Source organism: Podarcis gaigeae (genome assembly GCF_964106915.1).
Source record: "Podarcis gaigeae genome assembly, chromosome: 15".
NCBI lineage: Eukaryota > Metazoa > Chordata > Lepidosauria > Squamata > Lacertidae > Podarcis > Podarcis gaigeae.
This window is the reverse complement of record NC_139692.1, coordinates 452,316-467,702: the sequence shown is the minus strand read 5'-3', so window position 1 is coordinate 467,702 and position 15,387 is coordinate 452,316. Positions and strand designations below refer to the sequence as shown.

Sequence of the window (15,387 nt, the reverse complement as noted above, 5' to 3'; positions counted from 1 at the left end):
CGGCTCTGGCTCGCCAGATGCAGCTTTGTCACGCTGGCCACGTGACCCGGAAGTGTCTCCGGACAGCGCTGGCCCCTGGCCTCTTAAGTGAGATGGGCGCACAACCCCAGAGTCTGTCAAGACTGGCCCGTACGGGCAGGGGTACCTTTACCTTTACCTTTAAAACCTATGAATGGATCAAAGGATATTAAATTTGAACAAATAATACAGAATCTGTAATAAGGAATAGACGGGAAGTATGGTCAATAGAAAAAGACCACTTTTATTTTATGTTTTGAAGGTTATTAGTTGATGTATTAATTCTCTTCTTTTTGCTTTGGCGGTGATGGAAATTTATTTCTTTTTCTGTATGTTGTGTTAATGTGAATGGTATGTGAATGGTATCAATAAAATTAATTTTAAAAATGCATGATTTAATGGGGAAGAAATTTTTGTTAGAATATACAGATGGAACAATGGGAACATATGTGGACTAAGGGTTTAAAATTTACATTGTGTTACGATCGTAAAGAGAATTTCCATAAAATGATGTATCATTGATATTTAACTACTAAGAAACTATTCCGAATGTATAAAGATGTTTTAAATGTTTGCTGGAAATGCCAAGAACATGAAGGGACTTTTTTTTCATGCTGTGTGGACATGTAAAAAGGCTAAAAAATATTGCATACAAATACATCCATTGATACAGCAGATTTTAAAGGTTAATATTCAGCTGAAGTCAGAATTCTTTTTTTAAGGTTAAATAGTTGCACAACTGGAAAAGGATTATGGAAGATTACTCCAATGGGATTATTGGAGATTGCTATATGCACAAAGATGGAAAGATGCAGAATGACTTGGTTCAGATGGGAAAGTTAACATGTAATTAGCGAAAACATTGGAAATTTCTTATGTAAATACTAGTTTACACAAGACAGAAAATAGAATAGTTTGATCTCAATGAGTAAATACTATATATAGCAGCAGGACAGAGAGCTGGAAGTCCTTTTATCTTTTAAAATTTTTCCTTAATCTTTTATTTCTCTTTCTCTTTCTTTAGGTTTTACTTTTCTTTTTGTTTTCTCCTTTGTTCTTTTTTTAGATTAAGTATCTGTTTATTTTAGCATATTATAAAAAGATACTTTGTAATGGGTTTGTATTTTTCTATATCTTTGAATAAGCAGGGGCAAAACTAGGCTTTATTTCATCCGGGTCAAAGACCCAGTTTGGCTCAAATCACCCACACACATTTGTGTACACACACAGTCTCAATAGTGCCCCACTGGAGGCTTCACACAAAGCAAAAAAACCCCTGGCTGGCGCTCCCCCCCCCCCGCTATGGCTCTGGAATAAGTATCTTTTTGTTTTGTTTTGATTTGTTTTGTTTTGATTCCAACTCCATTGAGCTCCATTCTGCATGGCCATGTTGACTTCAGCTGTTGGAAGCAGTAATCCAAAACATTGAAAGGGTTATCTTGGGAAGTCTGGACTCTGGTAAATAAATTATTGTGGCTTCCTTCCTCCCCTTCCCATGCAATCCAGGTATGCAACAATAAAGGAAATTGCCACTGCAATATGGGATGGGCCCCCCCTGACTGCACGATGGAAGATAGAGGCGGCTTGGGTGGAAGCATTGACAGCACATTTCGAAGTGGTGAGTTGGTTTCTTGGTTTGTTTTTAAAAATAACTTTATTAATTTTAGTTCATATTTGTCCATAAGCAGAATGAGTTTTAAACAATATATCATGTGGAGGATTGTTTGGCACGTAAAGGTAAAGGTAAAGGGACCCCTGACCATTAGGTCCAGTGATGACCGACTCGGGTTGCGGCGCTCATCTCGCTTTATTGGCCGAGGGAGCCGGCGTACAGTTTCCAGGTCATGTGGCCAGCATGACTAAGCCACTTCTGGCAAACCAAAGCAGCACATGGAAACGCCGTTTACCTTCCCGCCAGAGCGGTACTTATTTATCTACTTGCACTTGGACGTGCTTTCGACCTGCTAGGTGGGCAGGAGCAGGGACCGAGCAACAGGAGCTCACCCTGTCGCGGGGATTCAAACCGCCGACCTTCTGATCGGCAAGTCCTAGGCTCTGTGGTTTAACCCACAACAATCATGAGGGGTGTCTGTTGATGACTCAGTAAGGCCATCCCAAGCTCTCCAACACCCAACTGCTGATTGTCTTGGCTGATCATGAAATGATTTTCCCTGTCTGTTGCAGGAGTGGAAAACTGGATCTGGCCAGTTCTTCATCTTCTCCACCTCCTGGGCCAACTCTGACAGGTGGGCTTAACCACCCACCAGTCATTCACCTGATGTCATAATGGTATCAGTTGACATCAGTCCAAGTGCAAAGGAGGTTGATGAATCTGGTGATCAGGTGATCAGTGGTTTCAGCATCCTCTTTGGAAGACATGGTTTCAGTACCATACCATCAAAGAGGCTCCTTTTCATCATTATCATCATCATCATCACCATCATCATTTTATTTGTATGCTGCATTTCCACAGTTAAAACAATGCTCAAGGCGGCTTACTATATGAAAGATTTACATAGTTACAAATATAGCAAAGTAGTTATAAAAATAAATAAAACACATTAAAAGCTTCATAATCAAACTGAACAATTTCCACATAAAAATAAAGATACAAAAAGTTAATATCAGTTAATATCAGTAACAACAGCAAAACTTCCCCCAAAACACCCCAGTCCTTGCTGGGCAGCAGCCGCAGCAGCAGTCCTTATGAGGCCAGTCAGGGCCAGGTGGAGAGAGGCAGGAAAGGGGCCATCAACAATCATCTTCTGCAGAAAAAGTGCTTCTGTCAGCCCCCTTGGCTGCTTTAGTGCAGCCAATCCCAGCTGACTGTCAGGGCTTCACATTTTTCTTTCTTAAGATGGATGCTGTCTACGCCTGGTGAGTTCTTAATTTTAAGTTTGTTGGTCTGTCCAAAACTTAACATCAGTTGAACGCAGTTCTTTGGCCCCTGCCCCTGCAACTTTTGCAGGAAAGACAGATCCAAGTCTCTGACTCCTACTCTGGCAGGAGTGTATAACATTCTTATTTTTATTTTTATTTTCCTTGCTAGCTGCAACTGTAGACGAAACTCTCAACGTTGGTACAGCTACAAGAAACTGGCTCCTGATTAGCTTTTTCCTTTTCCTGCCTGTCCTGATTGGCTCGGTCATCTTGATCATAAAATTGAGGGACTTTTTCTCAAATGTGAAAGGGGAGGAGGAAGAGGAGGAAGATGCAGAAGAGGAAGAAGAGGAAGGAAAAGGTTATGATATGAAAAGGTAACTTGGCTCTGTTTGCCTAATGATCAAATTGGTGCGTCTGGTGCAAATGTGCTTCCCAACTTTTCCCGACCCCACACAGTTGTTCCTTTCTCTTTTTTATATACATAATAATTTTTATTGGTTTTACAATTTAGTTTTTCATTCACACAAAAAGAAAAATACAATCCAAAAACATAGACTTCTCCAAATTCTCTGACTTCTATCCTCCCTTTCGTGGGGTCCACTAATAATGATTTTCCCTGCATATTATCACTGCATATTATCTTACCTATTTTCTCCTCTAAATATAGTTTCTCAGTCTGCTGCCAGGGCAATAAACAGCTGTCCTCCTTGCAACTGCACAGTAGACCAGCTCACAGCATGTTGCCTCTCACCATCCCAACCAGTGGTGGAGTGAATGCTTTGTGCATGGGCACCCCTGAGGGGGGTGGGGGCGGAACGAGGGAGACCCCTGTGGCTTGGCTCACAATGCAGTGCAGGGGGTGCACTTGCACACCACAGTCCAGGAGCATGAGCAGCAGTGTTGCCGCCCACTCTCCTCTCTCTGCTGGAGCTTCCAAGCCGCCAGGTGCCTCACATGCCTCAGCCTCTCTCTGCCCCTAGGTCTGGCTTGACCCCTTGACTTGTTGGGCCATTGTGTGAGGAAGCTGTCTCTGCAACTCCTCCATTTGCTGTCGCATGGGTGTAGCCGGGGGGGGGGGGCAGCTGCCCCTCCAAATCAATAAAAATCAATAAAAAGACATAGCAAACTGAGGTTCTGCACCCTGTAACAAAAGACCTGCCCTCCCAACAAAAATCTTGGCTTCACCCATGCGCTGGAGCCAGACTCTGATGAGGGAGCCTGTTGTGGGGGCACCTAGTCACACTGTCTCAGACAAATGCATCCTGGGCCATGTCCTCCCCCCCTCCCCCCACACTATGCAACTGATTCCCCCTCCAGAGATAGCTTGCATGGTACCTCCCTGATGCTGCTACCCCTGGAACCGCCCTGGACTCTTTTGGGAAGAGGGGAAGGAATAAATAAAATAAACCAGTTGTGATTCAGGTATCAGACTGGGCTGAGTGATGCTTCTGAGATTCCCTAGGAGCACATTTCATACCATTGAACCCTGGTACATCCTTCCTTACTCTTCTGCCCACCTATTGGCAGGAGGGGACCAGTACTTTAGACATGACACTCCCCACCCCGACAGATTCAGTGTGGTGAGGTGAATGCATCCAGTCTGGTGCTTTAGTTTATCTCAAGACTCACAGGGAGAGAACTCACACTTTAGTCTATGATTAGGGGAAGAAGACAAGCCTTCCCTAACAAGCAATTTTCCTAAAGTTCAAACTCCCCCTCCCACACGCACACACACATGGGGGAACAAACATGCAATCCCACCATTACCTAAAGCAGGGGCGAGGGGCCATTTTGAAGCCAAGGGCCAGTTTCCAAGGGTCTAATGCTAGTGGAGGGCATAGCCAGAGGCAGAAAGTAGGTCGAACAACAGCTGTGACTCTTATCTTTGTACATCAGGTCACACATTCCTGACACACACAAAATCAGAGGTTTAAATGCAAGCACATGCATTCTTTCCATCCAGGGAAGCAAGATGTATTTTCACAGTTCAATGGGGGGAGGGGGAGGATCAAGCCAGACAAAAGCACTCAAGCAGAACCAATGAAGAGTGTGGCCCAAGGAGAGTCCTGAAGGCCAGATGGAGTGGTCCACAGCGCCACATCCAGCCCCTGGGCCTGAGGTTCTCCACCCCTGATGTAAAACCTGAAGTGGTACAAGTTACAGGTAGGTAGCCATGTTGGTCTGCTGTAGTCAAAACAAAATAAAAAAAATCCTTCTAGTATCACCTTAGAGACCAACTAAGTTTGTTATTGGTATGAGCTTTCGTGTGCATGCACACTTCTTCAGATACCAATAACAAACTTAGTTGGTCTCTAAGGTGCTACGGGACCCGGGTGGCGCTGTGGGTAAAACCTCAGTGCCTAGGACTTGCCGATCGTAAGGTCGGCGGTTCGAATCCCCGCGGCGGGGTGAGCTCCCGTCTTTCAGTCCCAGCTCCTGCCCACCTAGCAGTTCGAAAGCACACTTAAGTGCAAGTAGATAAATAGGTACCGCTTTATAGCGGGAAGGTAAACGGTGTTTCCGTGTGCTGCACTGGTGCAGGCTTGCCAGAGCAGATTCGTCACGCTGGCCACGTGACCCGGAAGTGTCTCCGGACAGCGCTGGCCCCCGGCCTCTTAAGCGAGATGGGTGCACAACCCTAGAGTCGGACACGACTGGCCCGTACAAACAGGGGTACCTTTACCTTTACCTTAAGGTGCTACTGGAAGGAATTTTTTTATTCTGAAGTGGTACAGCTTTGCCGTTAAATTCTGCCAAATGCATACACTTGGCTTCCTGATGACAACCCACAGTGACCTGGCTGCAGAACTGGGTAGTAAAGCTTTGGGATATGTCTTCATGTACCCTAAAATATTATTTTTGAACAGTGTGTTTTCCTCCCCTTTTCAATTTAGATCTCAACAAGCTCATCAGCCACAGACTGCAAGGTAGATTTCTTATACATAACCCTATATGTGTATTCTAATTTCTTGTTGTCTCTGTCTTAAAGGGGTTCTAGGGTGGAGCTTGTACTTTATAGCATTGAACACCACCCCAATCTCTGAGCAGTGCAAGATTCCAGGGATTCCAGGCCTTTATCCAGGGTTCAGTTTCCTCAGAATGAGGGACAGCACAGACTGTGGTGTTCTCAATGATATATGCTTTATATAAAACCATGGAGGAGATCACAGCATTAACACCCCAAGAGGGTCTTAGGAGGGTCTCTAGTATTGTAGAGTTAAAAGGGACCCAACCCCCTGCAATGCAGGAATCTCATCTAAAGCATCCGTACAGATGGCCATCCAACCTTTGCTTAAAAACCTCCAAGGAAGGAGAGTCCACAACCTCCTGAGGTTCTACAGTCGAACAGCTGTTGCTATCAGAAAGTTCTTCCTGATGTTCAGTAGTAATCTGCTTTCTTGTAACTTGAATCTATTGCACCTCCTGCCATCCTGCCCAAGATGGATTCCAGTCTTCCTTCTTCCCAGAACACCCTGCTAAAAACTCTCTTTTCCTGTCTCCTCACACCTGTTCCCTGGCAATCTTCCAAATCCTTTTCTCTGGTGGCAAGGTGGAGAGAAGGTGGGAAGGTTTCTTGTCTTGTCAATGGCTCTCAATGACCTTGAATTGTTTCTTAATGGACCTAGCTTGGCATAGGCTAGCTCAGGAATTCCTCTGCAGCTTGTATTTCTCAACATCCCAAATAATCAAAATCCTACCATTCATTAATTTCTAGGGTTTAGGCCCTTCCCCCAAAATCTATAACATAGTAATAGCAGCAGTAGTAACAAGAAGCAGGTACAGCAACTGAAGCAGTATATTTGATGTATATTCCTGGTAATTCTCTGCTCTGTTTTTTTATGCTCTGCACCACAGTGTATAGGTAAGGACAGCAGAAGCCCTGGCTTGCCAAAAGGTTACAGAAGTTCCTGTTCTTCTCTCCATGAAGTACAATGCATGAAAATATTTTAATTAGAATCTTTCTTTCTGCTGTGAATGTGACTGCTGCTTGCTTCTGTTTGTTTCTACGATAAAGTGTATTTGTTCTTAAAAAATTAGTTTGAAGTATGTGTTTGGGTGGAAGGCAGGGAGATCAACAACTGGGGGAGTCAGTGGCGTAGCATGGGAGGCAGAAGGGCGGGGGCCCAGGTGCAAAATTCTGAGAGGGGTGCAACCAGGTGACAGGCCATGTGGCTGAGCTCCTGCTGCCTTCCAGAGCCGCAGGGAGGCAACCCCCTCCCACTGGGGCTTCGGGGATGGGGCAGCCCATGCATGGGAGGGAAGAAGGTGCCAGAAGCGACTGCCAGCGGTGGAGCACAAGCCGCTCGCCCGGTCGCTGACTCAGCACCCACCTGCCAACGCTCCAAGCCAGATGCTCTCCTCTCTTCCCCAGGTTATGCCCTGCTGCCATGCGATGGCCATGCTCCACAGCAACAGTGGTTATGGGCCATGGCTAGTGGGCAATGTCAGGGTGTGCAAGAGCAGCCCTGAGCTCTCCCAGTGCAGGTGCCTGCCAGCTTGCCCCCCACCCCATTTTTCTACCTCCACCTACACTCTGCCTGTCCCGGCCGAGATGGAGGGAGTTGGGGCAGTGCAGCTGCTGCCCACTGAGGAGGGAGTGTGTCATGTGTGGAGAGTCCACTTCCCTCTTCAGTGACTTCACAGATAAGAATTAATGAGCAATTTGTATTTTATAGTCCTTTTTATTCAGGCATCAAGTTGCAAGCAAAAAGCCACCTCCCTCCACAAGGAGGGATTGTAGAGTTGTCTACTCTAATTCTTCCCCTTTCCATCTTCCGCAACATCCTAGGTGCCAACAGGAAGTCCCCCCTCCTCTCTGCATCCTTTGTGCTCTAATACATTCGGATCTCCTAGTTTGTGGGGAGGGAGGGTCCCCCACACTCTCTAATGACGTCTCTGCTATCTATTCCTTCCCTTCTGCTTCTCTTGTCTAATCTCCTGTCTAATCTGCTTTGTGTATGTGTCTCTTTCTGCTTCTGAGCCACTAGAAATGGGAGGGGGAATCTTCCCCCCTTTCTGAGAGAAGCTGCTCTGCCTCAGAATGCATTTTCCAATCCTTTGCTTCACACCATTCCCTGAGAGATGAAGAGGAAGGGGCCACCGCTCTCCAGGCCCCACGCTCTCCGCTGCCGCTGCCACATGTGGTGACGCCAGCCTACACAGTGGCCAAAGCTGTCCAACCGAGGCAGTGAGAGGACAGGAGGCAGCACCAAACTGAGAAGAAGTGCAGGCACCGCCACCAGCAGCAGCAGTGCTGACAGCCATGTGCCTCCTGGGCTCCCTCCACAGGCTCCTCACGCACCCTCAGCCCAGCTGCTCAGTCCACCAGATGGGCGCAACACCTGCACCGTCTTTGGGCACCATCAATGCATGCTATGCCACTGGGCGGAGCCAGAGGCAATGACAAGCAGAGCCATCCTTTGACTAGCTACAAGTGAAAAGGCTGGCAGCTACTGGGGTAAGCCAGGCCGAGGTTGGTGGGGCAGTTCCCTATTCACCCTTACAGACCAGTCTCCACTCTGGATGCATGGAGTGAGGGTGGTTGGGCTCAGCTTAGGGGGGGAAGGATACATTTTCTGGGAGCGACTGGACCTGGTCTTTGATCAGCCTGAGAATGGTGCTTCTTCTGGTAGAGGTGGGCCAGAAAGTTTTATAAGACCAGGGGAGTGGTGGTTATTACTAGGAGGACTGGGGATGGGGCTTTTGCTGCTGGTCTCTGCAGCAGCACCTTCTTTCCAAGGCCATGCATGGGCAGAGTGAGATGGGAGCAGCACATGGACTCAGTGGTGCACTGAATGAGGGACTTTGAATCCTAGCAAGACCGAGGTGCTGTGACTGAGTGGGTTGGTCACAAACTCTGGATAATGGGTGATTTTTTTTGCTTTGGATGGAGTTGCACACTCCCTGAAAGTGCAGGTTCGTAGTCTGGGACTGCTCCTGGCTCCATCTTCGTTACTTCGTTGCAGATGACCTCAGTGCCCAAGAGTGCCTTTTACCAGCTTCAGCTGGTGAATTAGCTACAGCTGTTTCTGGACTGAGATAGCCTGCCCTAGAAGTTGCAAGTGGCGCAAATTTTCACTCACTGGGGCAGGATTTCACCAACACATTACTCTGCTGTTGAAAAAATTACACTGGCTGACAAGTAGCTACAGGGCTAAGTTCAAGATGATGATTTTGGTGTATAAAGCCCTATATAACTTGTCTGACCCCTTATATTCGCAACCACTTGCTGTGCTCGGCAGATGATGGCCTGCAGATTCCATCTTATCAAGAGGTCCATTCTACATGGTGTAGGAATTGCACCTTTAATGTCGACACACCTACTTTTTGGAATATCTCTCATGGAATATTAGGTGCCATCTCTTCCAACAAGTCTTTTTACTGCAATATCTTTCCCAGTTTGCATCTATACTGGAATAGTTTTAAATACTATTTTTGAATGTTTTATTGCTTTATCACTTGTTTGCTGCCCTGGGCTCTTAAAAAAATTAAGTACAAGCATCCATAATTGAATTGTACAATAAAAACAAACCCGTTGAACAACATTGAAGTAATTAAAGCAGGAGGCTCTGGCCAAGAGACCAAGATAATATCTGTGTAAGCAGATGCATCCACAAAAGACAGTGAAATGCCCATACAGAGGGGGCTTCTCACATTACAGCCTTCTGGAATACTGGTGCCACGGGGGGGGGGGGGGGCGCTTCCATATAACCAGAAGCCAATAATCATTAGGCCATGGCAAGACCAACCCAGTTCTACTTGTTGATCTTACTACCCTTACCAGGCCAGTCTTTCAGGTGATCTGTTCTAGAATTCTTTAAAGCTTTGTATGTAAGTAACAAGACATTAAAAATTGCTCAGTGGCTAAGAGGCAGTCAGTGCAGATCCATTAGCATGGGTGTGAAAAGTGCCCTGTAAGCAGCACCACTAACCAGCTGGCCCATAGCATTCTGCACCATCAGCAGGCTTTGGATCAGCTGCAAGGGAGACCCTGCAAGGGAGACTACGCACATTGCAATAGTCTAAACATGAAGTTGCCTCTGGTGATACAAGCACCAGCAACTGAGGCTAGTATAAATTGAAAGATCTTCATGCAATTTATCTATTTTTTTTAAAAAAAAACACCCTAGCCAGTAAGCTACATCCCATCTTATTACAGTGGGTGCCTAAGCTAATTGTTGGTATTCTAAGTTTTGAACTGGATACCAGTCCATACAGTAGATGCTAAGCTGCTGCATTACTCCGTGCCATTTTCCTTACCAACTAAACTAACTTCCCTGTATGGTGATCCTATAACAGGCCACTGGCGGCCAGCCCTCCCCCCACCCTGTATCTAGATCTACTTAGCAGCAACCTTCAATGTTGTTTACTAGGCTTTACTGACCATTGGTCACTGAGGATGCTCCACCCAGTCCAAAGGTTCGATACCTAGAGTCACAAAGGAAAGGTTTTGCCTGCACAACACATACCGATTTGAATCCGTAGCCGATTTGAATCTAGCACCCAGTGCGGCAAAGGCCCTTCATTTCCAGATCAGCTCCTGACTCTGGCTGAACACTGTTAATGATGGAGGTGAACACTGAGTGCACGAAAGAGCAGCTGCCATTCATTTTGAGGAGATTCCATATTTCTGAAGATTATGGCTTCCTCCTTCCAAATCCACTGGTAGGAACATGGTGGCTGCATGAGATGCTTGGAGCAGGAGGGGGTTGCGGTGTGTGTGTAGCAGGTAGGGAGAGGAGATGATCAGAGACCTACAGGGGATTGACATGCATTTTACCAAATTCAATCACTAATGTCTCCTCACAGGATTGTGAGAAAAGGCAGACTGGGAGGTTGGCTGGAGTAAATGACCAAGGTTTTTAAGGGAGAAAGCAACACTTCAGGAGGAGCCTAAGCATGCTGACATTCTCAGTTGGAATTAACAGTGGAAACAAAATGCAGCAGAGAATGTAAATGTGTGGTTACCCTGTTCCCCTAACCCCAGATTTTATTTTTCATTTATTTATAAAAAATATGGATTTATATAGTTGGTAGAGCACGAAACTCTTAATCTCAGGGTCGTGGGTTCAAGACCCACATTAGGCAAATGATTCCAGCACTGCCGGGGTTTGGCCAACTCAATTATACATAAAACCAATACAATAAAAACAATATAAAAAGTTAAGAGCAGAAACCAAAGTACTATTGTTGAAATATATATTCTTCATAAGCGAGGTGGAATAGAAAAGTTTTCAGCAGGCATTATTATTATTATTTTATTTATTTATATCACAGGACTGTTTACAGTATAAAACACATAAATACATAACATAGGGCTTATCACACTTACCTTTCCTCCCCTCCTTCCAGGCACTTGTCCATACTTAAAAGCTCTGTTTGTGAGCATGGGTTTGCTTTTTTCCTCCCTGAAGCTTTCCACATGAAAACCCTCTCTATAGTGTTCAGTTGAAGCAAACATAAATTAAAGTGTGCCATTTGCTCTGATTGAGCTTTAAAGAGTGAGTTTTTGTGGGAAAAGCTCTGCAAATGTGTATTCTTTCCACATTTGTTCAACAATCAATTCTTCATGGAGAATTGTAGCTTTGGTAAAGGAAAAGGGGCTCCAAACTATTCTCAGCACCCTTAACCAACTACAACTCTCAGAATTCTTTGGGAGACCCACACCTGTTTAAAGTGGTGTCAGAATGATTTAAATGTATGGTGTGAATGTGGCCAAAGTACACAATGGAGTGCTTGCATATGTCTGGTGGCTGGTGATCTTTGCCTTAGAGGGTTAAAAAGCAGGTGTGCTGAGTAGTGTGGGCTGAGGGGTCTTCAGCTCCCCCCAAAAATTCAAGGAAGCCCAAATCCTGTGGCCACGTTTCTCCTCCTCTCCACCTGATGTTACACAGGCTGAAAGAGGCTGAGCGCAGAGCACAGCTCCTTGCTGCTCAGGGAGAAGGAGCCCAACTCTGCTCTCCCCCTTCCCTACAAACGCTGGCATCATGGCAGCAGGAGTGGGACGCCAGCCCAGCTCAGCGTGCCAGTGTTCACATGCTAGGCAGGGGCAGGACGCATCACGGGATGCACACACCCCCAATGTGGGGGGAAGTCGGCATCCCGTCACAAAGTATGCAGGTAGGGTAGGTATGTATGGTATTTTACTTCACAGTGAATGGTCCTCTGTTGGCTGGTCCCAGTCTGGTTTAAAGATTGAAAAGCCATAAGAAGGGAGTCAAAGGGCCTTGAAGTTCCCCATCAAGAGTGAGTACCTGGACAGCAGACTGAGCAGGTACACAAGTGACCTGGTCACTAGAATCATAGAATCATAGAGTTGGAAGAGACCACAAGGGCCATCGAGTCCAACCCCCTGCCAAGCAGGAAACACCATCAGAGCACTCCTGACATATGGTTGTCAAGCCTCTGCTTAAAGACCTCCAAAGAAGGAGACTCCACCACACTCCTTGGCAGCAAATCCCACTGTCGAACAGCTCTTACTGTCAGGAAGTTCTTCCTAATGTTTAGGTGGAATCTTCTTTCTTGTAGTTTGGATCCATTGCTCCGTGTCCGCTTCTCTGGAGCAGCAGAAAACAACCTTTCTCCCTCCTCTATGTAGGGGGAGATGAAATGTATTTCTATTTCTATTTTAGCAAAAACAAAAAAAATTCCTTCCAGTAGCACCTTAAAGACCAACTAAGTTAGTTCTTGGTATGAGCTTTTGTGTGCATGCACACTTCTTCAGATACAGTTATTTCTAAATGTGTATCTACATACAGTTATTTCTAAATGTGTATCTACATACATAATTTAGCATATGCAAATTTTGTGTGAGTCTACCTCCTGTTTTTTTAGCAATGCATAAGTTCTTGACCTATGCACAGCTCTGTTTTCATCTTTCTGGCCTATATCAAAATCCACAATGAACTAGTTTTCCTGATTGATGATAATTGGTTCTTCTTCTTATCAGAAAGATCTTCCTCCTTTCTATAGCCCTTGGATGGAGATCGCTCACAGCCTGCCTCACCTTATTGAGAACCATCAACTTCGCTCACAGGTGAACAAGGTATTGCATTTCCCATCCCATAGAGGGTTGTGAGGATAAAATAGTGAGGAGGGGAACCCCATGCCACCTTGAGTTCCTTGGTGGAAGTAGTAGGGATATAAATGAAATGCTAGAGGAACATGCCAGCTAATCAAACTCTGGTTAGCTTCACTCTTCCTTCTACGTTTTAGGTCAAAGTGTCACTTTTCATTATTAGCCTCAAAGCAATGCATAGACATTTGTGTGCTAATCCTTGTTGTTGTTGTTTTAAAAAATAAGTATAGATGCAGGTGTGCTTCTTAAAGGTAAAGGTACCCCTGCCCGTATGGGCCAGTCTTGACAGACTCTGGGGTTGTGCGCCCATCTCACTTAAGAGGCCAGGGGCCAGCGCTGTCCGAAGACACTTCCGGGTCACGTGGCCAGCGTGACATCGGTGCTCTGGCGAGCCAGAGCCGCACACGGAAACGCCGTTTACCTTCCCACTGGTAAGCGGTCCCTATTTATCTACTTGCACCCGGAGGTCCTTTCGAACTGCTAGGTTGGCAGGCGCTGGGACCGAGCAGCGGGAGCGCACCCCGCCGCAGGGATTCGAACCACCGACCTTTCAATCGGCAAGTCCTAGGTGCTGAGGCTTTAACCCACAGCGCCACCTGCGTCCCGGTGTGCTTCTTAGTCTGATGCAAATTAAAAGAACCAATTGCTGCCATATCTGCAATGCAGGGTGAAATCCTCTAGAGGTCACTAGTGCTGTAGCAGAGAAACAACCTGCAGACCATGCTCTTAGGCAGGCTTCCTCAAACTCAGCCTTCCAGATGTTTTGAGACTACAACTTCCATCATCCCTGACCACTGGTCCTGCTAGCTAGGGATCATGGGAGTTGTATGCCAAAAACATCTGGAGGGCTGAGTTTGAGGAAGCCTGCTCTTAGGAATGGGGTGTTAAAATATCATGATACAGGTATTTAAGGCTGCTGCATCAGGTGGTCAGCTGAAAATGAGAACAGATCTCCTGCATTCTTCATAGTGGTATAGAAGGGGACATTTCAGCCAGAGGCAAAGCTACCTGCGCGGGTACCCGGAGTGACGTGTGTCCCAGTGGGCATGGTGTGCACCCCAGGGGATGCCACCGATCGGGGGTGGGCATTTTGTCATCCCCCCTTTGGAATGGTACCCAGGGTGGCCTGCCCCCCCGCCAGAACACCCCTGATTTCAGCAGGTCTAGCTGCTCTTGCACAAGCTGCACCTGCTGAAACGACCTTTTCTACACAATTATTAGGGATGTGGGACTTGCCTAGGACTTGCTGATCAGAAGGTCAGCAGTTCGAATCCCTGCGACGGGGTGAGCTCCCGTTGCTCGGTCCCTGCTCCTGCCAACCTAGCAGTTGAAAAGTATGTCAAAGTGAAAGTAGATAAATAGGTACTGCTCCGGTGGGAAGGTAAATGGCGTTTCCGTGTGCTGCTCTGGTTTGCCAGAAGTGGCTTAGTCATGCTGGCCACATGACCCGAAAGCTGTATACCAGCTCTCTCACACAATTATTAAAGGTGCAGGAATCTAGTCCTCTTTCCCCCACCAAGTCAATCTACTTTTAAGCAACCTTCTACATGGTTGATAGAATTTAATGTCTGGTTCTAATATGTCCATATATTGCTTCATCTCTTTCAACTTTGTTATTCATTCTTAGATGAATGTGTGGTTTTACTCTATTGAAAATTGTGCAAGAGGACTGACGAGCAGGTTCTGTCAGTAGTTGGGGATCTGTGGTGTTCAGTAGTTGGGGACTAAGTTAGGACTACAGTAATTTACACATGCAAAACACCGCTCAGTGTTGCAGACATCAAGTGATGAATGTGTACATGAATTCTGAGCTAATGGCTTATGGCACTTACGATGGAAAGAAGCAGCAGTTTCACCAACTACATAACAATATGTTTTTAAAAAAAAGCTTTCTGTAACCTGTAACTGTCTTAACAGATGCCTCTGCTAAGCAGCCAGTATCTCAAAGGACACAGAGAACTGTATCTAGCCCACTTGGTCCTTAGCTACATCACAATGGGCTACGTTTGGCAGGATGGTGAAAAAGGGACTGCAAAGGTACTGTCCATGCCCATTTAGGGATGTTGAAGAATTTGATCTTCCATACATCCCAAACTCATCTGTGGATTGGAAGTTAGGACTAATTCACATCATGCATTTAAAAGGCTATGATGTCACTTTAAACAGTTATGGTTTTCGCCAAAGAATTATGGGAGCTGTAGTTTGTTAAGGGTGGAGAAAATTGTTCAGAGACCCCTGTTCCCTTTCCAATTCCCAAGGTGGTTTAATAATGAATCCCTCTTCATAGTGAACTCTGTGACTCCAGGACCTGGGGAAGAGCTCAAAGGAGCACGGTGTCCTCACCAACACTCTCTTTTACCTGGAAGTGGTCAGGTGGGCAATGCAAACTGGGAAATTTTTGAGGCTCC

At 46.0% G+C, this 15,387-nt stretch overlaps 2 protein-coding genes across 8 annotated transcripts in view; both read left to right on the top strand.

The window, feature by feature from the left end:
• LOC310832075 (disintegrin and metalloproteinase domain-containing protein 2-like) overlaps positions 1 to 6,877 on the top strand; it is a 74,570-nt gene extending 67,693 nt beyond the window's left edge. For all 3 annotated transcript variants that reach the window (XM_083713565.1, XM_083713566.1, XM_083713567.1), the window contains 4 exons: positions 1,525 to 1,636; positions 3,068 to 3,275; positions 5,796 to 5,828; positions 6,757 to 6,877. In XM_083713565.1, the coding sequence (XP_083569691.1) occupies positions 1,525 to 1,636; positions 3,068 to 3,275; positions 5,796 to 5,828; positions 6,757 to 6,763 (360 nt within the window). In that variant the 3' untranslated portion in view covers positions 6,764 to 6,877. The remainder of the gene's footprint in view (positions 1 to 1,524; positions 1,637 to 3,067; positions 3,276 to 5,795; positions 5,829 to 6,756) is intronic.
• Positions 6,878 to 7,939: 1,062 nt separating this feature from the next.
• LOC310832138 (indoleamine 2,3-dioxygenase 2-like) overlaps positions 7,940 to 15,387 on the top strand; it is a 69,044-nt gene continuing 61,596 nt past the window's right edge. Inside the window, exons 1-3 of one of the 5 annotated variants that reach the window (XM_083713713.1) lie at positions 7,940 to 8,374; positions 12,851 to 12,946; positions 14,897 to 15,016. In XM_083713713.1, coding sequence (XP_083569839.1) covers positions 12,881 to 12,946; positions 14,897 to 15,016 — 186 coding nt within the window. In that variant the 5' untranslated portion in view covers positions 7,940 to 8,374; positions 12,851 to 12,880. Of the gene's footprint in view, positions 8,375 to 10,062; positions 10,567 to 12,850; positions 12,947 to 14,896; positions 15,017 to 15,387 lie in introns of those variants that run through there. The other 4 variants (XM_083713710.1, XM_083713711.1, XM_083713709.1 and 1 more) reach the window with 4 other exon arrangements.